General features: G+C 44.0%; 2 protein-coding genes across 2 annotated transcripts in view; both read right to left on the bottom strand.

Annotated features, from left to right (window-relative positions):
• Nucleotides 1-12706, bottom strand: part of FKBP11 (FKBP prolyl isomerase 11) — a 59542-nt gene extending 46836 nt beyond the window's left edge. The window contains exon 1 of the mRNA XM_060253463.1: nucleotides 12698-12706. The gene's annotated coding sequence lies outside the window, so the exon portion shown is untranslated. The remainder of the gene's footprint in view (nucleotides 1-12697) is intronic.
• Nucleotides 1317-22361, bottom strand: WNT10B (Wnt family member 10B). Its single transcript, XM_060253461.1, has 4 exons — nucleotides 22207-22361; nucleotides 17817-18079; nucleotides 5672-6024; nucleotides 1317-1804 (listed from the first exon to the last, which is right to left on the bottom strand). Exons 1-4 carry the CDS (start codon nucleotides 22269-22271, stop codon nucleotides 1346-1348), a joined length of 1140 nt encoding a protein of 379 aa, XP_060109444.1. The 5' UTR covers nucleotides 22272-22361; the 3' UTR covers nucleotides 1317-1345.
• Between the last annotated feature and the right edge of the window lie 495 nt (nucleotides 22362-22856).

Below are 22856 nucleotides of genomic sequence, written 5' to 3'. Positions count from 1 at the left end.
GATCACCCACATACCCGATCACAAACAACAAGATACGATGTGAGCAAACTATGTTCTCTCTCTCTTTCTCTCTCTCTCTCTCTCACACACACACACACACGTTGGTCTATGAAACAAATGGGCATAGTGCAATGAATTAGTCAACTTGAACTGAACAGGGCACAGAGAAAAGAAATGACACCTCTCCTTTTGCCCACATAAGTTAAATAAAAGGTCAGAAGAATAAATTAACCCTTAAGGAAATACCCCAGTGCTGTTCTGCTGGTGTTGCTGTTGCAAAATAGGTCACTGTTATCCCAAACAATTGCAGCACTTACAAACTTATCTCCATATTTCTCACTTGTAAAAGGAAATCAGAATGTTTCTGCCTGTCAAAGATTCAATGTCCCAAATTCCTCTGGGCTAGATGCATTGGGCTCTGGAACCTGTAGAAGCATTGGGCTCTGGAACCTGGGGGCCTGCACATTCTCTCCTACATCCTGGGGGTACCAACCCTCATCCACAACTTTTTGCCACTAATGTATTTTTCCCGATCCTTATCTGCCACAGGTGTTTGAGGAGAACAGTGGGATACCCAGCCTAAAGTATTTACTGCTAGTATGTGCGTGCGTGCTGTCAAGTCACAGCTGACTTCTGGTGACCCCATAGGATTTTCAAGGCAAGAGACATTCAGAGGTGGTTTGCCACTGCCTGCCTCTATATCAGAGGTGGCCAACGGTAGCTCTCCAGATGTTTTTTTTCCTACAACTCCCATCAGCCCCAGCCATTGGCCATTGATGGGAGTTGTAGACAAAAAACATCTGGAGAGCTACCGTTGGCCACCCCTGCTCTACATCACAATCCTACTGTTCCTGGGAGGCCTCCCATCCAAATACTAACCAGGGTCAACCCTGCATAGTTTTCGAGATTTGATGAAGCTAGTCTGGGCTATCCAGGTCAGGGCATTTACTGCCTGACTCTTCCCAACTATTCTTAAATGCTGTTTCATTGTGAAGTCAACCCCTACAATGTAGATAATAAAGCCATGAAAAATGTGATCCCTGTAAGGTGCAGCATCTTACAGACAGTTCCACAGTGCTATCCAATTCCCACTCATTTCTGGTGATGTTCTGCTTCGTAGCCAATAACCCATTACTGCATCAAGAGGCCAAATCACTGTGCACCTTGCATGGCATGTGGCAGAGCCACAGAAAGTGTAGACTGCAGACAGGAGTAGTCTCTGTGGGTGCTGTCCCTACGAGTATGACACTGTCCAAAAGCGCCTTGCTTTCAGATGCTGCCTGGCTACAATATGTGGCCCACCCGGGGCATGGCCTGTGTCTTTAGAGTGTCTGCCTTGCCAAATTCATTTGCAAATGCTGATAAATTGTGTGGCAGGGCACTCCTCACATTGCACATGGCAGCACCAGTGGAAGCGGCAATGGCAACGTTGGGGTCGCATCTCCTGCAGCACATTGTGGCCACGCCCACAGCACAAGCTGCTGCAGCCACTTGGCCGAGGGCTGCCCTTGATGCAAGGGCGGCCGTGGGTGCCTGGGGAGCCCAGGCTTGGGTCAGGTTCACAAAAATCAGGCGAGGGCTCGTAGAAAATGAGCTGCTTGGCCAGGCGGGAGCTGTGGAGACGTGGGCGAAAGGCTCCCGAGTTGCTGTTGTGTGGCCTCAGGAGTATGGCGTGGTCCATCCGCTCCCTCAAATTAGAGGCCACGTTCCGAAACTCAGGCACTGCCACCCAGCATGTCCGGAATTGACAGCTCCCTGAGGGGCCATGACATTTGCATCTCCGCTGACCCAGCTCAGACACAACCTGTCAAGAGAGAGAGAGGGGGGGGGGGAAGTGTAAGCTGCAGGAAACAGTGGAACTCCCAGCTTCAGGGAATTAGCTTTGTATTCAGGACTTGAATTCAGCAGACGCTCACAGGAGCACAGCTCCTGAACCTTTCTGACAGCCCCCCTCCTCCTCTCCACCTACCTTGTCCAATGAATAGTAGGTGCAGCTGCATAAAAATTGCTGGATTAGGAGAGTGGGCAGCCAGCTAGCCACCAGGAGCATTGCCATACCGCCAGCAGCCCTCATTAAACCCTGGAGAAGCCCACACCATGCTTTCTCCACTTTTTATGTTATTTTGGGTGGCAGGTGACTTGCTGGCCTTTTGACTGTGGGGGGGTGTGTGGCCAAGAAGAGCCCCAGGTAAGCAAGGCCTGCTTGGGCTGGCTGAATCTCCAGCTCTCCTTTCTTGCATTGGGTTGCTTTTGGCTGGTTAGGGGGGCGGCGGAGTATGCTAATGAGTTGTGCTAATGAGTTCCACCACCTATTTTTCTACAAATGACTCGTTTGTACTGTTGCCACTATGCCACAATGGTGTGTTTAGAGTGAAAGACGTATCTGCTCATTCTAAACATGCATCTCTTGGAAATGATTCCTCAACCAAACCCACTTTCCCAAAGGTGTCCCCTTAAAAACCTACAAAAAGCACCACTCAGTTCTTAAGGTAGATGTACGCTAGAAAGCCATCACAATAAATGTGCATGTTAGTCAATAGTTGCATGCATAATCACAACGATTTTCTTACAGTTGCTCTTCTATTGAAATATTACTTATTCTAGGCACTCGTATCTTCTACATGGGAAAATAATCATTTCCTTCAACTACAGAATCCTTGCCTGCACTGAAGTGTAAACTACCTTGAGTTTTTGACTTTATTTTAGCTTCTTTAAAAATGTGTATCACTTGTGTGCAACCCCACTGCAGTAAGTTATTTTTAAAGCAATAGACAGCAAGATCCCTGCCAGTAGCTCACTGCTGTCTTGTGAACTCTCTTTTTAAAAAGAGATAGAAAGAGAAGATGAAATTATTTTTAAATACCTCCCTTTTCCGTGGTAAGGAGAAAATTCTTGGAGAAGCAGACTTCAGGAATTCACCCCTACTCTCCTGGCAAAAAAAACACCTGAACCTGCTAAGTGGGGGGAGACTGGACTGCACAAAACAGAACTGGCCACTAAGAAAATATCAGCATGAGGAATTATGCTTTGTGGGAAGAAGGTTTCACAGGACAGGGAGGATCAGGGTTTGCACTTTAAGACAAAATGGAGCTACTTTTATATGTGATTATTCTACACATTCCTGTATTTTACTAATTTGGTCATAAAACAATTTGTAGTTCCATCATAACTGAATATTATTCCAGAGGCTTATATACAAATTTGACATCTATTTCTTATAACAAAGGAGCAAAGCAAAAGTTGTGACGTCTCTGTTCAAAGATTTTATCTGATTTCCTTTCACTTATAAATGAGCAGTCCATTATACCACATTTAAAGCTGTTGTTTCATGCCGTTTTTATGCCTCTAGCTGGTTTTTACAACTTGTTTCATTATTGATTTTTATACTGCTGTTTTTATTTATAATTTAGATTTATATATAGATTTAAACTTATTTACTTTGTGAGGCACTTTGAGCAGATCTAGGATTGCTAATGGATCTGGAGAAAAATGTCCTGTCCCTTTACAAAAGCCTTAACATGCAGAAATGGGCAGATGAAACTTTTCATGGCATGGAGGTAAATAATATCACCTGACAAATAGCATCCCATTGCCTTTGTTAAAGGAACAGGCCATTTTTCCCCCTCCAGGCAGTTGGTAAGTATCCTAGATTTCTGGAAAGGAGGCATATAACTGCTCCAAATGAATGAATGTAGTTTGGATATAATATGGCCCGACTTAGCTCTTCCCCAGATTTTCTCTAGGAGTATCCCATTCCTGAGGACCACAAGAACTACCATGCCTCAAGCATATTTTTTTCTCGGCTGTGGTGTCTGCTCTTTAGAATGGCTTCTCAGAGAAGGTGAGGAGGATTCCCAGCTTGGCACAGTACTGCAGGTTTCTTAAGGCTATTAAACTGAAGTTTTCATAATTGAGGATGTGTGGCAGAAATGGGGTTGAGGGCATTTTTTCTGTCCTTCTGGTTTTTGTATTTATATGTTGTGCAGTATGGTTTATGTCTGCATCTGTAATTTTGAGCCACTGTTTGATGGTGGAAATATACGTACTAAGGATGACTACAGGCCTGGCAAAAAATGTCCTATATCTTTAGTAGATGCTGAATGTGTGGAAATGAGGGACTGAAGTTTCCAGGGCATAGAGGTAAACAACATCACCTGGCAAATAACCCTTTATGCCTCTATTAAAGGGACAGGCAATTTTTTCTCAAGTTGGCACCATACATGGTACAGGTTTTTAATAAATTAATGCCACCAATAATATGTTACTAATATCAAAGGGTCCCAATTTGTTATCTGAGCTTCTGCTCACTGGCAGCTAATCTTAACAGCACAATGCTAAATAGAGCTATGCCCTTCTAAGTGTACTGAAGACAACGGGCTTGGAAGAATGTCGCTCTGTTTATGACTGCATTATAATTACTAAAGCCAGGCACATACAACTTTTACCACATAGGGATAGAGGAACTCTAACTTTATCCCAACAATGGCAGCTTTCAACTTAGTAGAAGTACTCCAGACTGCATGCCGCTGTAGTGTTGCTTATCTCTAAACCAAGATCCCACATACAACTGCCCCCTTGTGCCCACAGAGCATATAAGACAAGAGCAGGAACAAATCCAGAGAGAACCCTGCAAGCAAGTTCTCCTGTCTCAAACTTGGTCGTTTTTCAAAGTTGAATTCCTAGTCTCCAGATCTGAATTTCTGTAATATTTGCTGAATGGGATACTTTTGGATTTAGGAGGTGTTTTTTCCCATGTTTCTTATTGCTTTCTGGATAAAAACTTGGCAGAGACACACACACAAAGCTATATACTCTTTGAAAGGGGAGAAATATTCATATGTAGAGGAAGCCATCCAAGAGTTTCTGCATTAATCACAAATATGGGTGCATCCCCTCAATGAGGGGTGCCCAGACTCACACAGAGACTCAACAGCGGCCTTCTCTGAGGCTGTGTAATTCTACTATATTGCTGCATTAGAAGTGGTTGAACCCAATCACCATCAGCTCAAGAGATATAACAAAATTACGTATGTAAATGCAGTCAAGTCATAGCTGACTCATGGCAACCCCTCATATGGTTTTCAAGGCAAGAGATGAACAGAGGTGGTTTGCCACTGCCTGCCTGTATGTAAAAATCCTGGTATTCCTTAGTGATCTCTCATGCAAGTAGTAACCAGGGCTGACCGTGTGTAACTTCTGAGAGCTGACAAGATTGGGCTAGCTTGGGCCATCCAAGTCAGGGCACAACAGAAATACCCCCCTCCCTCCAAAAAAGATGTTGGCAGGAAGATAACATGGCCACAGCAGTCAATCATATGAATAGGAAGCCTCCTTTACAAGCAGATAATTCGGACTCACAGAAGATTTCAATTACTTAATGAATTAATTTCTTACCACACAGAAGCAGGTCTCATAAAATACCCTAATGGCCTTGGAAGACAGCCTGAGAATACCAGTGTAAAGTATTGGATTCAGCCAGTTAACATTATTAGTATAGCATCCATACGTATTATATATTGCACAAGATATTAGATTATGTACGTGCATGCCAACTTGTCACTTTAACAAAACACCATCCAGTCCTTTTTTAGCTCAGGCACAATCCAGTCCTTTTTTAGCTCACGCACATTCCCTAGCATTCCCATACCCCTACCCTAGAGACACCTCCTACCTTCCTTCCCATACGGTGACTGTGTAGCTGCATCCGGGCATGGACATCACGTGGTTTCCCTAGAGGATCCAAGAAGTGCCGGGTAAATCTCTGGGCATAGCTGAAGTCTGCGCTGCAGCCACCCCATTCCCAGGTGTCCTGGAGACCAGGTTCCCCCCACAAGGAGGTTGCTATTGGAGGCAAGCTCTTGCTCTGGCTTAGTGTCTGCAGTTGGCTAAGCTTCAGCTTTTGGTTCACGGCACCTGGGCTGGCACAGCCACAGCTCTGCAGCTCACCAAGACTACAAGCTGTGGCTACCGCATGAGTCACACCAGCTGCCAGCAGGGAGAAGGCAAAGGCACTTTCCCGGAAGCCTGTGGGGGGACACAGGAGGGAACATGGTGAGTTGGAAATGCAGTTGTAGATCTACTTTTCAAATAGCTATGACAGAGAATATTTGCAAGAAAACATATGCATGAACTCCAGTGTCTGTTTATTTAGCCATAGCTCTTCTCCTCAACACGAATCCAAGGCAGCTGACGTCATTAGGTTGTGATGGTGGAAAGTGTTGTCAAGTCACAGCTGACTTATGGTGGCCCTGTGGGGCTTCCAATGCAAGAGACAAGCAGAGGCAGTTTGTTAGGTAGGAAGCTTGTGTGCAAACCCTGGACTTCCTTGGTGGTCTCCCATCCAAGTACTAACCAGGATGGGCCCTGCATAGCTTCCAAGATCTGATGAGATCAGGCTAGCCTGGGTCATCAAGGCCAGGGAAACAAGGGAAGTCAGGATTATTATGCTTGTATTGCAGAAAGGGATTTGAAGGAAGATTTGAGCCAGAGACCGCCTGGGTCTCACTTCTTATAGCCATTATGCTACAGCAGTTCTGCACTGAACTTCTCAATGTTCTGTGCTGAGATCATTCAAATTTTGTGCCAGCAAAAAAACAAATTTTGTACACCAATTTTAAATTGTGCAAATGAAGTATATTTATATTTCTCATTCGGCTTACGTTATTCACGAAAATGATACAAAATGCTGCAGGGAACAATCTAGGTTTGTATCCAACGTATCTGGAGAAAAATTTGATAGAGGCCTAATTTGTGGGAATGGACAGCTGAAGGTTTTCACGGTGGGGAGGTAAAAAACATCACCTGGGAAATAAAATCCCATTAAAACTATTAAAGGGACAGGACCTTTTTTTTTTTCACCAGGCAGTTGGTAATCTTAGAAACAATAGAGAACGGAGATTCACGGGAAAAGTTACAATAAAAAAACAAACTGTAAACAAAATAATGAATACAAGAATTTTATATACAATGTAACAATTTATTCTGAATAGATAATCTCAAAGCATATATATCACACAGACAATATTCACATAACTGGAAACATATCATATCCTTAAAGCTGAAAATCCATCTGGATGCACTCACAATCCATAAAGAGATATATTGAATGCAAATTCCAAGGAAAAGTCTCAAAAGGGGATTAGAGGTGACTATGAGGAGTTCTACTTACTTACATATGAAGCAAACTGCATAGGCACTTTTTTCATCTTTAAAACTACCTGCACTTTAACTTATCACAAACTCTTTTGAGACTTTTCCTTAGAATTTGCATTCAATGTATAGGTTCATCTCTTTATGGATTGTGAATGTATCCATATGGATTTTCAGCTTTAATGATATATGTTTCCAATTATATGGATATTTTTTGTGACATGTGTGTTTGGAGATTATCTATTTAGAATAAGGAATTGTTAACATTGTATATAAGATCCTTGCATTCATTATTTTGTTCATGGCTTGTTTTTTAGTTAGCAATCCTAAGCAGATCTACTCAAAAGTAATTCCTTTATTATTCAATGGGAAATGTTCCCAAGGGAAAAATTGCCGCCTGAAGCTCCTACCTTAGTCATGGTGTTCCTATTCAATGTTTCTTCTGGTTTCTTTCATTAGAGATTGCCTACACAATCCTGCTCCACTTTCTACACTCTTAAGGGCTAGGAATTTGTCTTTTCAAAACAACAAAAACAAACAGAAAGCTGAGATCTTGAGCACCCAGTTTTGTCAGGCGTGGGCTGGGAAGTGAAAATGGCCCTGGAAGGAACCCATCAGAACAGCCTCACCAACCCTTTGGGGGTTGCTAAACTCAGTAGCTCACCCTCACCTCACAAAAGGGCACTAGTGCAGGAGGAGAGGACTGATGAGTCGACACTGTTTACCAATGAAGAGTCTGAGCCAAATGGCCCTGAGGCATTAGCAGAGTTGCTGGGCCTTAGCCATCAGCAGCCCTGTAGAGTAGTGGTCCACTGGGAAATTTCCAGGTAAGCTTAATGCTCAATCCATCCCTGAATTTGGTGCTTGCATAGGATCTCTAAGAGGTTGGAGAAAAATTGAGCCTTTATTTGGTGGTGGTATCTGAAGAAGTGTTATACACAAAGGACTAAGGATGTAAAGAACCAGTACAAAACTAATAACTACAATTTATTAATTAATAAAGGCGCCCTGTAGCACAGAGTGGTAAGCTGCAGTATTGCAGTCCAAGCCCTGCTCACGACCTGAGTTTGATCCTGGTGGAAGCTGGCGCAAGGCTGACTCAGCATTCCATCCTTCCAAGCTTGCTGGGAGTAAAGTACAGATGACTGGGGAAGGCAATGGCAAATCACCTCATAACAAAGAGTATGCCAAGAAAATGTCATGATGTGATGTTACCCCATGGGTTGGTAATGACTCGGTGCTTGCACAGGGGACTACATTTACCTTTATCATTAATCCATATAAGCACGGTTTGTAAGGTACTAATCAGTAATAATCATAAATCAAATTCCTAGGGTTCCTCTTCTCAGGAATAGCATAGTGAATAATGGCATTCCATTTCTTTTCAGTTATAGCAAGTCCCAAACTCAGTTCTTCTTTCAATTAGAGTGAATGAAGCAGTAACAATTCCAATCCTCAACATTTTCCATCAGATAAGATTAATGAAGCAGTAGCTGGGATGGTTTGGCAGTTTTACTCTTGTTTCAAAACAATCTTCATCAGGATTTCTACATTGTGCACCACTGAATCTTCAGATTTCAATCAAACAATCGTGATTTGAAGAAGAGAGTTTGCACACAAAAGCTTATAACCTGAATAAAACTTTGTTGGTCTTAAAGGTACCACTGGCCTCAAACTAGTTTCAGCTAACTTATTGGCCAAATCCATACTAGACCTTTGCTCCTGGTTCAGCCCTATCCACAAATTGATTTCTACACTAGAACCATAGACATCACTCTGTGGGGTTTTCAAGGCAAGACATTCAGCGGTACTTTGCAATTGCCTGCCTCTGCGTATTCCATGGAAGTCTCCCATACAGACACTAGCCAGGGCTGAGCCTTCTCTGCTTCCAAGATTTGACATGATCAGGCTAGCTTGGGCTATCCAGATTAGGCTGCTCTTATTTACCAGGTGATATTATTTACCTCCATGCCACCAAAAGCCCATTTTCACATATTAAGCCTCAGTTAAAGGGAAAGGATGTTTTCCCCCCCCGGCTTCCTAGCAACCCAATGCTTGTGCAATGAAACAGCAGTGTACACGCAGCCCTGCTTGAGCTCAGTTGAGATCGTCATCTTAGTCATATCATCTCCATGCCAAGTCAGACTGCCCCCCGCATGTGGAGAGGCTTTCTGAGCAGCTGTCCCGCAACTCAAGAATGCCCTTCCCTTGGCATGCTGCCAAAGGCAAACATATGTGTATTTTCAGCACATCATAAAGGATTTTTAATTAGGCTGACTTTGGTGGCTGGGGTTTATGGTGGCTGAGATAGGGATTTTTCTTTAGAAACTGTTACATATATACATGTATTTAATAATAATTTATCTAAGTTATTAGGACCATTCTTTAGGATACATGTTGAAAATACATAGTAATTTCAAATGAAAGAGCTGCGAGTAGATCATTAAGATAACAGACATTGATCCTAAGGTACAGGATTGAAGCTGATTTTAGGCCCTGTTCACATTATGAACTTCCAATTTTGCTTTACTTTCACAGCCTTGCAAAGAGCCCAGGAAGCCATGGTTTATCGAGTTGCAGAGACTGCAGCTTCAGGCCTGCCTCCCATATGCAGGGGAACAAGGTGGGAAGGTGAGCCACTCAACTTTAGATTGTAGGAGGTATAGCCCAGCTTGGAATGTTCCTTCTCATGAAAAATCAGGTGATAAAAAAGCAGCACAGTTGGGCCAAAAGATAATCTTGTGGCACTTTAAATAGTAACAGGTCTCTATTCTAGCAGAAACTGTCACAGCCTGGAGTCTACCTGGTTAGACAAATGTCACTAAGGTGCAGTAGCCCTCCTATATACTTTTACTGCGGTAGAGAGAACCACTTCATAGTTATTAACAGGGGGAAAGTATCATACCTTCTTTGGGCTTGCTGTGCTGGTTTTCTGTCTCCAGGGTTTTTTAATTTCGGGGAATATGTAGGGTTGCCAACTGCCTGGAGAAAAAAAAAGTCCTCTTCCTTTAATAGAGGCTTAATGAAATTCTATTTGCCAAGTGATACTATTTATCTCCCATTTCTTTCTCTTAAAGTAAAACGACATTTTTCTCCAAGCCTGTTGGCAGCTCTAGAAACACTCCAAAATGTAATCCTCTGTCTGCAGTCTGAAGTGGTACAGTCCTTTCTAACTCAGATTTCTACCACCTCATTTTCCTCCATGGGCAAACCAAAGGTCCCTAGCACCCCTCCCTCCCAGCAGAATTCCCCTGCAAAGAAGGAACGACTGTGAAACCAGTTTGAGTTCACAGCATCCTAGAGTTATTTGCATTTAGCATACTTTGGGTTCATTTTTATTGGCATTTAAGGGTATAATATAGCAGATGATGTACAGATATGCTGTACTTTTAATGCTGTATTTTCCAGTATTCTTTTTCAGAAATCATGCCTTTTTAATCAGCCCTGTAGGATAAGGGGGAAGAGCGAATCCAAATGTATCAATTCAGTTATTACTTTTAAAAGCAATGCTTTTTAAAATTCTTTACTGTTTCTCTTTTTAATATTTGATTTCAATTTCTATTTTCAGATTTTTCTGTGCTATCGAGGGAAAGAAACTTAAAAAGGTAAAGGTAGTCCCCTGTGCAAGCATGTCATTTCCGACTCTAACCTCTTAAAAGCTAATATTCCCAGAATTATAACCAAACCACCCCAGTCTTTTCATATATTATGCAGTAAACAGAGAACTGGCCCAAGCATACACCTGGGAAGGAGCCAAGATTAGTCCCAGCTCTCTGAAAAATTTGTCTTTGATACACAAGTTTGCAAACATATGCTTGTTGAGGTGACACTTTACGTTTTAAAATGTATACCTAAAGCTGTGAATCACTGGAAGTTGCACAGTCTGCTTCTCAGGCTGGATTTCCAGTATCAACCCTGTCCTCATCACTCATATAGCTGTGAAGATTCAAGGTTGTGATGGCTGGGTCCATATGTCACTTAGCAAAAAAAGTTGCCGTGCCAGATGGGTCTAAAGAAAAATCGACCCCAGAAGTGAAACAACATAGAACTGGTGCTGGAAGTCTAGCCCCAGAAGCAGATGGGTCCAAGAAAGGAGAAGCCTGCCAGAGCACTGCATCCTGAATGTGAGATTGCTTGTGCTGTGGTATAAAACCATCTTGGTTTCCCTTCAAGTTACAGAACTCAGACACTTTAAATGAGTAGTGAGCCTAGCATCTGCCCAAACAGACACTAATGTCTATGTGGATTTTTAGAACACTGAATGGATTAAAATAACGCTATACCAGGATTTCCAGTGACTGGTGAGGTCTTTATTTTTATTTGCTGCAACTGTATCCATAGGGCTCCTTTTGTGGACTGTTTCAACTGAGTGAAAACCAGACTATGAAATCTTGCCTATAGAGACAAGCAAAACAATACACTTACACAATGAAGTTGATGTTCCTTTGTTTGCAAATATTGGTTATTAGTATGTATGTTGGCTCTGCTTGGACTTGAAATTCATTTATAAAGATCACTCAAAACCTTATTAACGAAACCAACAAACCCTAATATTGGATGTGTGGAAAAGGCCCTGCAAAAGTAGCTGAAGGACTACTGGTTGCTAGCTACTCAGCCAGGCCCATATCTAGGATTTTTTTCTGGAGGGGGCACTGGGGGTGCTAATGTAATTAGTGAAGCATAAACGAGAGTGGGGCTGGGGGATCACATTAGTGAAGCATAAACAAGAGTGTGTGTCTGGCAGATTTGAGAGGCCTGAGCTTCAGCCAGCCAGACTAGGTGGGATGAACTGCAAAAATAAAGAATAGTAAGTGACCTCCGAACTTGAACTTACTGGTCTGGATCAAAATGCAGAAAAAAAGATACTGAAAAATCAGTTTAACTGGAAAATTCCAAATTTAAATTCTAGTTGCTCATACTTATCTGGGGAACTGTAAGTGTACTTGAGAGAGGTAACCCAACCAAGATTCTGCTTTGCTGCCTCCTGCAATTGTACAATAAAATTTAATGTCTTTCTTTGGCAAGAGTAGGCTGGGAATCTACTTTGTTTATTTATGTCAATTTATATTCTGTCCTCCCCACAAGCAAGCTCAGGGCGGATTATATCAGATAGTAAAATACATAATTATGCAGTGAATTAAAACAGTTAAAAATATAAATAAAACAGACAGCCATTGACTGGAGTACAATGAAACTAGGCCAGAACTGCTGGGGCAGTAACAACTTCTGAAGACTGGGCCAGATGGAAAGAGAGGCCAACTTGATTGGATGCCTGATGCCTCAATCGAAGACCTAGCAGAACAGCTCCGTTTTACAGGCCCTGTGAAATGGCAGAAGGTCTGGCAGGGCCCTAATCTCAGATCTGAGTGTGTTCCACCAAGCCATGGCAGGCCCTGACCTTGATCAAGACTAACCAGATGTCCTTTGGGCTAGGGACAGCCAGTAGAGTTGATTAACATAAAGCTCTTCAGGGTACATATGGGGAGAGACAGTCCCCCAGATATGTCGGTCCCAGGCCATGCAGGGCTTTAAAGGTTAGTACCAGCACCTTGAAATGGATTTGGTACTCAACTGGTAGCCAGTGCAATTGCCACAGCACCGGACAAATGCTTATTTTAACACATTGTAGAGACTGCATTGGTATTAAGCTCTATCGTCCTATCTTGAACTGGCAGCATTTTTTTTTCTTGAGATCTTAATAAGCAAACTCACACATGAAGCTACCTTATACTGAATCAAACCACTGGTCTGGTCAGTATGGTTTATTCTGACATTGGCTATCTGGGGTTAGGATTTAATTTGGGACCTTCTGTATGCAAAACAGGTCCTCTACCTGAGCCAGAAACCTATCCCTTTAACCCTTGCCCATATATCAGCTTCCCACACTGAAATGTCCCTCCCAATCAAGCAGCTTCATGGGGGCCAAACAGCAACTCAGGTGTATCTTTGGCAGCAACTCATGCTGACATGGATTATCATGGAAATAAATGCTGCTAGTCTTTAAGGTACAAGAGACCCATGGCACAGAGTGGAAAGCTGAGAATACAAAACTGGGAATACTCTGCACTTTTAAGAAGTTCTAAATTGTACATCAAGTTAACCCAAATTCTACTTCAAGAAGTACCAATTTCTGCAACCAGAATAATATGCAAATCAAACAAATCTGTGCACATTTGTTTATTTGCAGGAAGGGAGGGCACAAGTAAGAGAAGGAGCCTTTTTGCTGAAGCCTACTTTTCTCCTTCTGTGTCAAATCCATTCTAAAGCATGGGCAGGGCTGGAGGTATAAGCCAAGGCTCTGATGGTTCTATGGCTCACAGCCTATGACTTAAATCAAGTCAGCCAATGAATTCAGGACCAGCCTGATATACACTTGTTTTGCTTTTTTGTTGTTGTTTACTGGGCTCTGGTTTATTTATGTATTGTTTTTCTTGTTGTAAGCTGCTTTGGGTCTTTTTGGAGAAAAGTTTAATACTTAAGTAAATAAATACAAAAGTATGATGTATTCTGCTTTTCCTAGTTCCAAGTGGGGCAAAGACTCAGTCAAAATTCATGGCATCACCCCCCTAAATTTTGCTCAACCTGTCCACTATCTTTATTTTTGAAGATTTCATCAGGTCCTGTCTACAACATCCCTAGTCATTTTTGAAGCCTTAAGGGCTATAAACTAGGGATGGGCACAAATAAAAAAATGAAGTGCAGTTTGAGCATGAACTGGGCTGGTTTGTTTCAAACCAGTTCATTTGGCTGTGCTATGCCAGAACCAGAAAATGAACCCCCTTTTTCCTTTTGTGTTCATTTTTGCAGTTCACTTTTCCAGACAGGCTGGCACCAATTCAATCAATTCCTAGGGAACACTGGGTGAAGACTTCTGGGAGCTCTAGAAACACCTATAGCTGTTGTCCATAGCTTGATTGGCAGCTCTGGGAGCCAGTCGCGGAGCTCCTATTCTGCTCTATGGAAGCAGACACCCTGACTCAGCTGCTTTCACACTGTAGCACGAAGAGAGGAGAGTTAGTTGTTGTGAGACCTGAAGCTGAGCATTCCTGTCAGCTATAATTCAGACATTCACCATCCAGTCTTTGCCAAACTTGGGGGGACAGGTGGAGCACAGCCAGCTGAAGACTCCCAGTGAGTTTGGTATCTTTAACTTGCAAGGGGTCTGTTCTACACCTCTTGAACAAAATGAACCAAACATGTCATGAACTGGTTCAGGAAATCAAGCAAACCATGAACTAACTGGTTCAGGAAATCAAACAAACCACTAACCAACACGAACCACCATTTTCCCAGTTCGTGCCCATGCCAACTAGAAACCCTTTTTTTCTCAATTGAAAGGTGTGGTTTTTAGTTTGCTGAATTTTGCATCTAATACCAGATTGCACACACAAGCTTCATGATCACAGAATATATCCAGCACATATTCACTGCTCTGTTTGCTCACCGAAAAACCCTTCATCACATTTATTGGATCTATGCAGGTCATCCCCTCTACCAATATTCTACTTGTCCTGCACCTCTGGCAATATTCCTCTAACCCCATTCATTGATCTCCTATTCCCTCCTGCCTGTGAATTTCTAGCTTCAAATTCACATTTTCCAGTCCATAATCCTCATCTATTACAACTAGGATTGCCAAATCGGTTTTGGAAAATACCTGGAGAATTTGGGGATGGATTCAGGCGAAGACAGGGTTTGGGGAGGGGCCTCAGCATTGTACAATGCCATAGAGACCACCCTTCAAAGCAACCATTTTCTCTAGGGGAGCTGATCTCTGGCAGCTGGAGATCAGTTGTGAAAGCAGGAGATCTCCAGGCTCCACATGGAGGCTGGCAACCCTAATTACAACTCACATTTCAACAAGTGCAATCCTAAGAAAAGTCACATCCCTCTAAACCTAATGGATTTGGGATACGCATTTATTTCCTTTCTTCCTTTGCTTCCCATAGTCTACTGATGTTATTCCATCTAATGCCAGTTTAGGATGAGCCCCATCAAAGCCATTATGCAGCAAGCAACAGCTCAATCCAGGTGCTGGGGCTGCAGCTTGCTCCAGAGCCTGACTGCCCAGGGGCCTTACTTTGATGTGGGTTTTAAATTTAGAACCAGCTCCTTCAAAGCTGTATTCAATAAAGGAGATCCAAACTGCAAAGAGAGGAGCACCTTGCCAAGTTGCCTCTAGGGTCAGGTGTTGGCCACTCTGCGTACAACCGCTTGGGTTAGGCTGAAGGGGTGCGTATGAAAAGAAGGATCAGTGGGTCTGGTAAATCAGCACAGCTCTTCTGCTGCCTGTCTCTTTCATCCCAGCCTTTTCTTAACCCCAAGATTTGTTTCTTGTTAATCCTGACCTGGCTGGGCACAAAGACCCACGGAAAGAAGAATTTATAGCTGATGGCTTCACCAAAGTTGGGTTAGAGAAAGATAAGGACAGCTGTTGGCCATAATGTATGCATTAGGCCATAACTATTCTCCCTTCTCTCCATTTACACCCATACTTTTACTCCCTAAATATGGCTCTTTTCCCCCCACTCCCCAAAACCTCACCTGCCCTTCCCTCTCCTGACTGCAGCTATGCTGGAGGGTGCAGAGTGTGGCATCTTTGCATTCCTTGGCAGGTGTAAAGGGAATGAAGAAGAGTCACTGCAGTGTAGCTGGGATCTCTGGCTTGGTAGGGAGAGAAGCTTGGGAGGTAGCTGCAGAGCAGGAGTCTCTTGCACTCGGCTTCCTACACTGCACCTGAGCACATGTCCCACTGGGGCTTGTCCCAGACTCTCCAGTTGAGGGACTTTAGATTCAGCAGATACCAAACTCTTTATGCACCCCTGATGGAGGGCGGGGGGGTTTTCTCTGCCAGCTGGAGATCAGTTGTGAAAGCGGGAGATCTCCAGGCTCCACATGGAGGCTGGCAACCCTAATTACAACTCACATTTCAACAAGTGCAACAACAGTGTCAAACAAAGCCAGCCTAAATCCGTGGAATCCTCATTGCCCTTCCAATGCTGGAAAAAGCCAAAAGTCCTGGTTTTCAGCTTTTGGGTGGCATCTGTGAGCAATTATGGCTGCAATTAGTCCTCTAGAAATGAGGACTAGGTGACTTCTAGATTCACAGGCACCCTTTCTCCCCTGTAAGCTCACTTCCCAGCCCCAAAGCAGACAGCAGGGAGAAATGAGTTCAGTTACAAGGGGCTTCTGAAGGCCAAAAGTAGCCCACCAGGTGTGCTTTCTCCATAAGTCACGAATCTTGCAAGCCTCCTAACAGAAAAGAGAGCAACCTGGAACAGTGGTTTGTGGAGACACACAACAGCATCGCCCTATGAGGGTGGATAATTCTGCTGTCTCTCTGCCTCATGGAATGCTCCAACAGCAGGCAACACAGAGACCCACAGTACAAACTTAGTGAAGGTGTGAAGATCTAGCAGAGATCCACCAGGCAGCCTCCTCTGAAGGTCAGCACTTTTTTAATTCACAAGGATCTTGTTATTTTTTTTCTGCTCATCTCACAAGCAGTTATTTTATGGCACATTAACTCTACCATCCTAAACAGAGTTACACTCTTCTAAACCCACTGACTTCAATGGATTTAGAAGAGTGTAACTTTGTTTAGGATGGCACTTAATGTGTCCTGGCACAGAGTCGGGCAATTAGTGTACTAACTCCTCGGGCCTTTTGGCAACCACTCAGCCTAGTCCTGTAATTCGAGCCCTGCAAAAGGCCTTCTATGCTTTGCCTTCCATTTTCCCCTTTAGAATTTGATTTTGACTGACATGTTTAAAACAAAAATCTTAAAATTTTAAATGCTATAGTGGTGTTTGAAAGCATTGCCCAAATGTGCTTTGCAGCATGGTTTTCCTACAGCCTTCACATGCAATGGCATCTATAACTGAGAATTTTGCAGGGAGAAAAGAGCCAAATGAGAATATCCATTCAGATTTTTAAAAAAGTGGACGTGAATTGGGAGAACTGACCTGAGGACCTTTCTGCTGATTCAGTTCTGCCTCCTGTTCGGAAAAATGAGCAGAAGAAGCACAAGGAAAGAAATACTCCTTCCCTTAATGAACTTCAGCTTCAGTAGAAGAGTCAGCCTTTGCAAGAAAGCTACACTATGCTCTTGCCAGCCTTGTTTCAGCCTCTTCTAAATTCATGCTGATCTGCAACAAACTTGTGTTGAGAGATGCTGCCCGGATATTGCAAGATACTTATTTATGCAACACCATGAGTGCATGTGCCCTTTAAAGGCCTATTTACATATCTCTACCTTGCTTTTCTGCCCACTGGAAACTCAACGTTGATTACAACTTTGTTCTTCCCTTCCTCCATCTTATCCTCACAACAACCCTGTGAGGTAGGTAAGCCTGGAAGAGAGTGACAAGTCCTGGATCACCAAGTGAATTTTCATGTAAGAGCAGGGACTTGAACCTGGGTCTCCCAGATCCTAGTCCAACTCTCTAACCACTACACCACACTGGCTGTCCTATACAAGCAAAGGACAAGTTCCTGCCCCAAGAAGCCTACTTTCTAAGCTGATATGAGTGGGGAAGAAAGAAAGAAGGGTAAGAAAAGGTAGGCAGGGATGCAAGCAAGTTCTGATTTTGTTGCCCACAGACCCTACCTGAGAATAAGGATGGTGCCAACCTCGGGGCCAGCACATTCTCCAAAAACCTCCTCACCTCTCTTAAGAATGGCACTACTGAGAAGCACAGTGCCACTGCTGCTCAAGTCTGAGCAATCCCAACGCCTCTCTTGCAGCTGGTGGTGGCACTCATGGATGGCAAGGTGGATGCCCTGCAGAGTGGAGGCCATTGCTTCAGGGCTGCGGGCACACAGTCCAAGCTGGCGCCGGCTCAGCCAGGGAAGGGTCATACACACTGTGTTGGGAGTCAGAGCAGGTTCCGCCAGTACCTTCGGCCCTAGGAATTCATGACCCAGAGTCCTGTTCGGGGAAAGAGAAGGAAAGTGGCAGGTTAACTATAAAGGAAGCAAACAGTCAGAAAGCGGAAATGGCAGAACTGGGAAATGACTTACCAGTGCTACAAAGAGAACAAGAATGAGCCCCTAGACTTTGACTCCTGCATTAAAGGATAAAGTGCCCATTAAAGCAGAGAGTACAACACTCCCCGCTATACAAAATCAACTCAAACTGGCCAAGGTCAGAATGAATTATTCAGCCAGAAACTTGACCAAAATCAGGGAGATGCAAAGCGATTGACCCCAAATGCAGGGTCAAAAGATTTGGAGACTGGCTGGTAGGTAGAAACCAGGTATTTTGTGGCAACACTACCTTTGTACCTAACACTTCAAATCTTATAAATCCTGTTCTGCCAATACTCTTTTTTGCTTTCTATACATACAGAAGAATGCATACTTTAACAATAAATGACCTCATGAGATCTACTACACTATCTGCCATGTCATTTAGCCCCATGTCTGTCCAAGAACTGGGAATGAAACCGAATTGGTCTCCTTTTTTTTCCCTCCTCCTCTCCAGGCTTTTAAGGATTTTGCTTTTTTTCCAGGACTAGAGAGAAAACCCAGGAGTCCTAGCTGCAATGATTCCTGCACTGAAACCTATGTCATTACATTCTCTGAGTGTGTGTGTGTGCGCACACACATGTGAATCCTCACGAAACACGACTCATGAGATTTTAAGTCTCAGTTGCTCCACAGAGCCGGGGCAACTACATTTACTATATGGTGTGCAAAGGCCTTGTGGCCACTCAAGCTGGCTCCCCCTCCCCCCAGAAAGATCTCTGCACCTGGGTGGGTGAGTTTCCAGGGGGAAATTCCCTGCCTGCCCCCCCACTGGCACCATATGAAAGCAAGGTGGAAGATCAAAAGCATCGCCCTGAGGCTCAGCACCCAAAGAGGGAGGTGTTGGGATGGGGTGGGGGTGTTCATCTAACAAAAGAATGGCCCCTCCCAAATCTAAAGCAGGGTGTCTCTGTGGCAACAGGAGGAGGAGCAGGAACAACCAGGGCAGTGGCAGACGGAGACATGTTGATGAGGGAAAAAGGAAATAGAGCCAAGTTTCCTGAGGAGAAGAGGTCACCACAGAAACCACCCAATGGTGATAGGATATCCTCAGAACTAGCAGTCACTCCCAAATAGCATAAGGGTCAATTTTTCTTATCATTACCATTCCCTCCACTACCACTTGGTATACTATCCCATGCAAACAAGCATCTTTCCTCAATAAACTCATGCAAGAACTTCCAGAAATTAAGAAACTGTTTAAAGGCCCTTTCTCATGACCAAATAGCTCCGGAATAGTAGGCACAGACAGCTTTATCATCCTCAGAACAGAAATATGGAAGCAGGACATGAGGTCAAGAATGCTCCTTCAGCCCTTTTGCTCGTATATGATGAGAATCTCTTTTCTGTTTATATCAGCAAGAAGGCATGGTGAAGTGATTCCCAGTGCGGAATAGTGGTTAGGGTGTTTGACTAGGAATGAAGAGACCCTGGTTCAAATCACAATTCAGCCACAAAACTAACAGAGAGACCTGAAGACAGACACCTTGGTGTGTTCACACACATGACAAAACATACTTTGCAACTGGATTTTTACTGGGTAAGAATGGCAAAATCCGCTTGCAAGCAGTTGCCATGTGAAAGCACCCATTGTCACTCAACCTAACTTCCCTCACAGAGTTGTTGTGAATACAGAATGGTGGAGGGAAGATCTGTGTGTGCCACTTAAAGCTCCTTCGAGGAAGAAGGGGTATAAACATACAGATAGAAGATGCATTGTAAAGACTGGCCACCTTACTGTGTATCTAATACATTTTTAACCCACTGCTCCTCCAAGGAGCTCAGGGTGACATACATGGATCCTCCCTCCCCATTTTATCAGCTTGAGCATCTGAATCTCCTAGCACCTAAACTCTAACTATTACACTACTTATTGATTTCTATTGTGGCCTGTAGCGGTCCTTTGTAGACAAATATCTACTTCCTCAGAGAACTCTCACAGTCGCTGTAAATATGGCTTGGCTGTAGCCTCCATGCTACATACTCTGGGAACATGTTAACCTCCCACTCACTTTATTTGCACCTCCCAAAGGGCAAGCCCGCTGAGAAAATTAGGTACACATATAGGCATCTTAGCCTGAACACACCACTCCAGTTAAAGCAGAGCCCCACCTACTACCATGCCCACTGGATGAAGCAGAAACATAAAATATCACAGCTTCTTGTCTGTTCATGAAGAAATCTCCAGAACATTTGCCTCATGAAGGTGCAGCAAACCCATCAGCTTCACAGAGTAAAAGAATCAAAGTTCCCATGCCAAGAACAGTGGCCACGTACACAGACAAAACAAACGGGAGACTCAACCCAGCAGCCTGTTGCCTCACCCAATCACCTAGAGTTAATAAAAATTGCCTGCAGGTAAACAGGTGGTTCTCTTATTCTTCATTCTGAATGTAAAGAACTAACAACATGTATTATATTAGTACTCCATTAAGCTAAGTTTGAAAGCTTCACATGTTTGTGGGTTTCCCCAATGAGCCAAACAGTCCATTTCAGTTCAGGAAAATGTTAGAGGGAGAGGATGAAGCCCCTTATGTGCTGCAGTCATGAACTGGGCAACACATAGGGCAACTGCCCAGAGTGCCAGCCTTCTAGGGGCACCGAATTGGGCACCCCCCCATGTGATTCAGTGATATTATCAGTGCAGGGGTGGGCACCAGAAGTTAGCCTTGTCTAGGGTGCCAGCCAGTCTAGGGAACTGAGGAGAACCAGCACTTCATGCTACCCAGGACACAGCATACAGACCCCTGACCTAACCAGTGTTCTCAAAAATGTGTAAATTATAAGAAGGCTTCCTCCAATGATTGATTTCTTCTGCTAACAAAAAAGCTGTGAGGTCACATCCTCTTTAGGCCTTCCTCCAATCTGAAGTGGCTTTTCTGTTGGCAGAACAGCCCAATGCATTTTGAAGGTCAGAAGACAAAAGTGAGAAGAGATCCTCACAGTCACCTCTAAAACATGGGGTACTAATTTTCTTGCTTCTAGTCTCAGAATGATGCATGAGGGAGAATGTCTGCAGCTTAAAGATGAGAAGACACCTGCCTTAGTGCTGCACTGTGTTTCCACGGCACACCATTCAGGGCAGCTGCGTGTCCCTCCTACCGTTAAGATGAGAGGACAGGGAGAGGCCCATAAGGAGGCAAGAGGAACAAAGGGTGTGTGGCCACCCCCTAAATTATTAAATTCAGGGCTGCTATAACATGTATTTTTGCCAGCATAAATATCATCCCTAGCAACAGTGTGCATCTTCTCGTGTATCAAAACACAAGACCCACACCCTTTTTGCTGTGGATTAAACTGGAGTAACTGCCATCCTGGGTTTGATACATAATCATTTGCAATCCCTGCTCCACCCACAAGTATGCACTGAACCCACTCTTTAGTCACCCTACTGGAAAGCTGAAAAGGGAAATTCAAAGTGTGCAAATGGGTAATACATTCATCTAAAGTAAACCTGAAGGATGTGCTATAGCAGGGATGGCCAACGGTAGCTCTCCAGATGTTTTTTGCCTACAACTCCCATCAGCCCCAGCCATTGGCCATGCTGGCTGGGGCTGATGGGAGTTGTAGGCAAAAAAACATCTGGAGAGCTACCGTTGGCCACCCCTGTGCTATAGGAGTCCTCTCTCCTTTTGAGTCCTGTTTCCTGGTACCCCCAGCTTGCAACCCAATGCCTTCCTGGAAATTCAGGACTCTTCCTCATGCTCATAAACATTTACAAGCCAGTGGGAAAGCAAGGATTGGAGGGAACTCGCTGTGGCAGAGGCTACAGCTGTACAAGCTGTTCCAAGCACATTGCTGGCAATGTGGGGGTGGCAATGCAGTCACGGAGAAGCATTTACATTCACCAAATGGGTAGAGTGATAGTCTTCCACATCAAAGCAAACATCAGCGATATCCCCACACAATGACAACAAAGCCATCTTTTGTGGACGGTAGTCCCACCCTATCCCATTCAAAAGCGGGTCTGTGCCCTCTGAGGCAAGCTCATTTCCACATTCTAGCCCCCCACCTCCACCCCACACTTACCCTCTCCAAAGACATAGGCAGGCAGCAAAGAGACAAGTGTTCACATGGGGGCTCCTCAGAGCCATGCTGAGCTCTGGCTGGCGTCTTTAGCAGGTTGCTCTTGGGGTTGGTTGGATGGCACACCCTTCCTCATGTCCCTGCCAGGAAGGCACAGGGACAGAGACTGTGGCCACAGGAGAAAGAATGTACCTGTGGAGAGCCAGGGGAGGCCAGTTAATAACCTTTCACCCAACAAATTCCTCATCAAGCTTCACATGACAACATTTTGTTGTATATGTGGGAAGGGAGAAAAACATGGGTCAGATAGAACTATGAAGCACTCTTCCTGAGCAAGCCCACTAAGTTTTTCTTTCCACTAGACACGAATCCACACACAAACTCACACAGGTGCACAAAATAAGGCATCAATCTAGGGTTGCCATCTCCTTTCCTGGCCCACGTTGACTTTGTGATGACAGTCAGAAACTTCGGAGGTGCACCACATTCCATTACAGAGAGATACAGCAACTGCTTAAGGCACTGCCTGCTAAATGTCTGCCTCTTCAAGCACAATGAAAGATGCGAGTGACAAGTGGAGAGGGAGAAGGATAATCAACGTGATAACCAACCCAGCAGTCCCAGCTCTCCTTCAACATTATCCTTTCCGCCCT

Source organism: Heteronotia binoei, chromosome 13, assembly GCF_032191835.1.
Source record: "Heteronotia binoei isolate CCM8104 ecotype False Entrance Well chromosome 13, APGP_CSIRO_Hbin_v1, whole genome shotgun sequence".
Taxonomy (NCBI): domain Eukaryota; kingdom Metazoa; phylum Chordata; class Lepidosauria; order Squamata; family Gekkonidae; genus Heteronotia; species Heteronotia binoei.
The sequence above is the reverse complement of the archived record's forward strand: the minus strand, read 5'-3'. Positions and strand labels throughout refer to the sequence as shown.

What these genes read in the sequence shown, in the direction of transcription:
- WNT10B (XM_060253461.1), bottom strand. Translation starts at nt 22,271, where the DNA reads ATGGCTCTGAGGAGCCCCCATGTGAACACTTGTCTCTTTGCTGCCTGC. An exon ending in TGCCTATGTCTTTGGAGAGG is followed by an intron (nt 18,080 to 22,206) that starts GTAAGTGTGGGG and finishes TTCCCCGAACAG; the next exon opens with GACTCTGGGTCATGAATTCC. An exon ending in TAGTGCCATTCTTAAGAGAG is followed by an intron (nt 6,025 to 17,816) that starts GTGAGGAGGTTT and finishes GTCCCCCCACAG; the next exon opens with GCTTCCGGGAAAGTGCCTTT.